The sequence below is a fragment of the Siphateles boraxobius genome, unplaced genomic scaffold, assembly GCF_051911475.1.
Source record: "Siphateles boraxobius isolate OS27281-9 unplaced genomic scaffold, OSU_SipBor_1 159, whole genome shotgun sequence".
In the NCBI taxonomy this organism is placed as follows: Eukaryota; Metazoa; Chordata; class Actinopteri; order Cypriniformes; family Leuciscidae; genus Siphateles; species Siphateles boraxobius.
In genome coordinates this window covers 15,289-20,000 of record NW_027508765.1, presented here as the reverse complement: position 1 = coordinate 20,000, position 4,712 = coordinate 15,289, and the positions used below count along the sequence as shown (strand labels likewise).

General features: G+C 44.7%; 1 protein-coding gene across 1 annotated transcript; it reads left to right on the top strand.

The window, feature by feature from the left end:
• Positions 1-640: 640 nt before the first annotated feature.
• On the top strand, positions 641-3,088 carry LOC143738903 (uncharacterized). The gene is made up of 3 exons (XM_077230979.1): positions 641-981; positions 2,948-3,013; positions 3,061-3,088. Exons 1-3 carry the CDS (start codon positions 641-643, stop codon positions 3,086-3,088), a joined length of 435 nt encoding a protein of 144 aa, XP_077087094.1.
• Positions 3,089-4,712: the final 1,624 nt, after the last annotated feature.

Below are 4,712 nucleotides of genomic sequence, written 5' to 3'. Positions count from 1 at the left end.
GAGCTCTCTGAGCAGAAGCTTTACTCGGTTCTGGACTCACTGAACTCTCTAAGCAGAAGCTTTACTCGGTTCTGGACTCACTGAACTCTCTGAGCAGAAGCTTTACTCGGTTCTGGACTCACTGAGCTCTCTGAGCAGAAGCTTTACTCGGTTCTGGACTCACTGAACTCTCTAAGCAGAAGCTTTACTCGGTTCTGGACTCACTGAACTCTCTAAGCAGAAGCTTTACTCGGTTCTGGACTCACTGAACTCTCTGAGCAGAAGCTTTACTCGGTTCTGGACTCACTGAGCTCTCTGAGCAGAAGCTTTACTCGGTTCTGGACTCACTGAACTCTCTAAGCAGAAGCTTTACTCGGTTCTGGACTCACTGAACTCTCTAAGCAGAAGCTTTACTCGGTTCTGGACTCACTGAACTCTCTAAGCAGAAGCTTTACTCGGTTCTGGACTCACTGAACTCTCTAAGCAGAAGCTTTACTCGGTTCTGGACTCACTGAACTCTCTGAGCAGAAGCTTTACTCGGTTCTGGACTCACTGAACTCTCTGAGCAGAAGCTTTACTCGGTTCTGGACTCACTGAACTCTCTGAGCAGAAGCTTTACTCGGTTCTGGACTCACTGAACTCTCTGAGCAGAAGCTGAAGCATGTCTGAGACCCTCCAGCTGCCCGCGCTGCAGATCCAGGGCCCGGCAGACTGGGAGTGTGACGGATCCAAGGTGGATCTGGCCCTGTCCGGCTCGTCTCTGCGCCGCAAGCGCTTTAAAATGCGGCGTATGAAGAACGTCACAAGCGAGAAAGAGCAGGAACATCTTGCGCGCTCCGGCTCCAAGGAGTACCTGCAGCTTCCGTCCATCGAGATCACGCCGTCCAGCGACGAGGACGCGGTGTGGTCGCGCTGCTCCACGCCCAGCGCCTCTCCCCAGCGCAGACGCTTCCTCCTGCGCAAGTGGCTGAGAGGAGGAGAGAGGAACGGCAGTGAGAGCAGGTGTGTATGAGCACGAGCCCAGCGCCCGGTTCCATTCCTCCATTCCTGCTATCCATCATCACTGCGCATCACGTCATTTGAGTCTTTATGCGGGCTTCCTCTGGCACATTACATAGCAGACAACCCGTGTGTGTGTGTGTGTGTGTGTGTGTGTGTGTGTGTGTGTGTGTGTGTGTGTGTGTGTGTGTGTGTGTGTGTGTGTGTGTGTGTGTGTGTGTGTGTTTTCCGTCGTTTCTGTAGAGACTGAAGTCTCTGCTGGGACATTTACAGGCTGGCGGGAAGCGTCCGCCTATCTTAAATACTCACGACTCTTCCTGCCTTTTAATAGACAAAAATACAACATCCAGTATGTCTTTGCTATGAATTTGACTTCAAGCAGCATTAACAATAGCAGACATTCTGCTTGAGGGGCACTACCAGTTTAAAGTTTAGAAACACTTAACTGAATTTATTTTTCATTATTAAGAACGAACGGTGTATGACATTAAAGCACAGTGAGAGCGTTTAGACGGTTCTGGACGGTGCTGCTTTAGATCGAACACTACTGTTTTCTTCTCTGTATGAACTATTCAGTCACATGACTTGTTGAGGCAAAGTCACATGAAAACACAAGAAAACACATAATTTATATGCATGTCTTCTTAAAGAATAAAACAATTATCCACCTCATGTGTGTTTCTATGCATTTTGGAAATGTTCATCTTGTGTTACAGCATTTATTATGCAAAATCCCAAAAATAAAATATAAAAATACATGACTGTTCAAAGGGTTAGGGGTTGGTAAGTCTCTTATACTTACCAAACCTACAAATTATTTGATCAAAAATAAACTAAAAATAGTAATATCATGAAAATTCAATAACTCTTTCTGTTTTAATATATTTTAAAGTGTAATTTATTCCTGTGATGCAAAGCTGAATGTTCAGCATCATTACTCCAGTCTTCAGAGTCACATGATCCTTCAGAAATCAGTATAATATGATGATTTGCCACTCAAGAAATATTTCTTATTATTATTATCAATGTTAAAAACACTTGTGCTTCTTTATTTTTGTGGAAACCGTGATACATTTGGATTGATAAATAGAGAGTTCAAAAGATCAGCGTTTATTTGAAATAGATTTTTCAATTTTTTGTAACAATGTGAAAGTCTTAAATATAATGATAAATTTAATGCATCCCAGCCTGCCGAATAAAAATAATTTATTTTCAAAAAGGGGATTTTATTTTATTTTTTGGGGGGTCACTGCATAATTCTCGTACTTGTGTTATCACATAATATTCATGACTTTACTATCATTTTAAAATGTGGAAAATTCTACTAATAAAGATTGAGAAGGTGTGTATAAACTTTTAACTGGTACCATACAGGGAATTTATGGTTTAGTAAATAAATTCAGACGTGTTAATGTTTGGCATGACTGACATGAATTAGGTAACAGCTGTGTATTGTGATAAAGCCTCGTAAGCACAACAGCGTTCACTAATCTAGGGCTCCGTTGTGTTTTATCACCTGCTTCCTTTTCATGCAGTACGCAATAACTCTGCGAAACACTTCTTAAATGCACTAGTTTTTCTTCTTAAGGCAAGACATTATGAACAACTGTGGGAGGACGGGGAAGGTATCACACTACACCTGATAATCATGACAAGTTTAACTGGATAAATGGAAATATAGTTGTGTTGTTTTAGTTTACAGCATTATAGTCAATCTCTCTGCTGCCCTCTAGTGTGGAAGATTAAACTATCCTGAAAATGTGTTTTCTTAAAAGATGCTTCATGGATGTTTGTTCCCTGTAGTTGTAAACCCGAGCAACGTTGGACTGTAAAACTGTGTGTGTCTTGTTTGATTATTTTTTTTGTCAGCATTTAATTAAAAGATCACTGTGTGTCCAAACTCACCTTCAGTCGTCTGGTGTTTGTGTATTTCTTATGTCCTGACTGTATGTGCTGATGTGTGTTACAGCAGTCTGCAGAGCAGTCATGAGGAAGAGTCCACGCGCTACCTGAGCCCCAACACCTGCGAGGACAGGTACTGCACGCCTACACTGGGACTTTACATGTCATTTTGATTGTCAGTGTGTTCTACATGTACGTCTTCCATTGATGCGTTATGCTGTTCTCAGCGTAGTTCCCACATGTCCAGCAGGGGTCAGTAGTTGGTCAGCTGACGTCTCTCTGAAACCTGATTCCTATAATTCTACTGCACTCATGATGGGGAAATACTTAGCCTATCACACAGTACTGTATGTGATATGTCCTGTGCCAAAAGATTCAACAAAAGCATATATTATTGATTTACAACCTCAGAACTTACAGTAGTTATGTCTTTTAAATGCTTATTAGGCATTGTTAAAAATCAATGTCCCTATGGAGAAAAAGGACATCATATTTCACAATTATAACTATTGAATTACACAAATATCTCATTATTTTGGATTTATTGCTCATAATGTGACCTTAAAAAAAATATATATATTTCACTATTTATTTTTTAGATGAAAACAGGCTAATCTGGTGTATTTTATATGACTAATAGTTTGCAAATTTGGATTCAGCCTCTGAAAAAGAAAAGAAAAGAAAACGTCTCGGTTACTGATGTAACCCTCGTTCCCTGAAGGAGGGAACGGGAGACGTGACGTCGACGTGACGACGTTAGGGGGTCACTTCAGGGAGCCCTATCAACTTCGAGTATCTAAAGAACAAAGTAATGAACGTTGGCGTGCGTGAACTCGTCACGCGCCCCCGCCCGCAGCACAGGTATAAAACAGGAAGCGGGCGCACGCACACACTGTTTTTCGCTGAAGAGCCGAGATAGTGACGGCCGTACAGAGATGGACAGCAACTGTGGCGGCGGGACGTCACATCTCCCGTTCCCTCCTTCAGGGAACGAGGGTTACATCAGTAACCAAGACGTTCCCTTTCAGTCGCTCACGTTCGACGTGACGACGTTAGGGAATCCGATGGAAACGCGATCTCTACGCCAGACTCTCAGACCCCCAACTGCTGGGGTAGAAGATCTGCGTAGAGGGAGTCAACTGCTGTTCCATATACCCATACAGTGAACTCTTATAACACTGGGAAAGCGTACCCTGAACATGGAAGGAAGGGACGCTGCGGAAGCCACATCCTGCCTGAAGGGAGGTAACCTGTGGAGAGTACGCATATGGACTGGCCGGAGGGCAGTGCAACATATGGAATGTCACTGGGGTGGCTCCAACCTAAGAAGGGGGTGGCTACACCAGACAGTGACGGCAGAGCGAGCTCTGCCAAGGGAAAGACACGGGCTCACCGCAGGGAGCTGGTCGTGGAAGAATACTCATATGGGATCGCCGCAGGGATCCCCACATATGGAACCCAGAGACAGCCTTTCCCTTCTGCTGGCCTCCCTAAAAGACGAAGAGCTGATCTGAGGTCCTGAGGCTTTGCGTTCTGTCCACGTACAGGCGCAGAGCGCGGACGGGACAGAGAAAAGCCAGGGCTGGGTCTGCCTCCTCCAAGGGCAGCGCTTGCAGGTTCACCACCTGGTCCCGGAAGGGAGTGGTAAGAACCTTGGGGACGTATCCGGGCCGGGGTCTCAGGATCACGTGAGAGTTATCTGGGCCGAATTCCAGGCACGATTCGTCGACCGAAAATGCATTCAGGTCCCCTACCCTCTTAATAGAGGCCGATGCGACCAGGAGAACTGTCTTACAGGACAAGATTTTTAACTCAGCTGATTGCAGAGGCTC

Excerpts from the sequence above, each read along its gene's own strand:
- LOC143738903 (XM_077230979.1), top strand. The coding sequence starts at position 641 with ATGTCTGAGACCCTCCAGCTGCCCGCGCTGCAGATCCAGGGCCCGGCA. Across the intron at positions 982-2,947 it reads AGGAACGGCAGTGAGAGCAG|CAGTCTGCAGAGCAGTCATG; the intron begins GTGTGTATGAGC and ends TGTGTGTTACAG. Across the intron at positions 3,014-3,060 it reads CCCAACACCTGCGAGGACAG|TGTGTTCTACATGTACGTCT; the intron begins GTACTGCACGCC and ends TTTGATTGTCAG.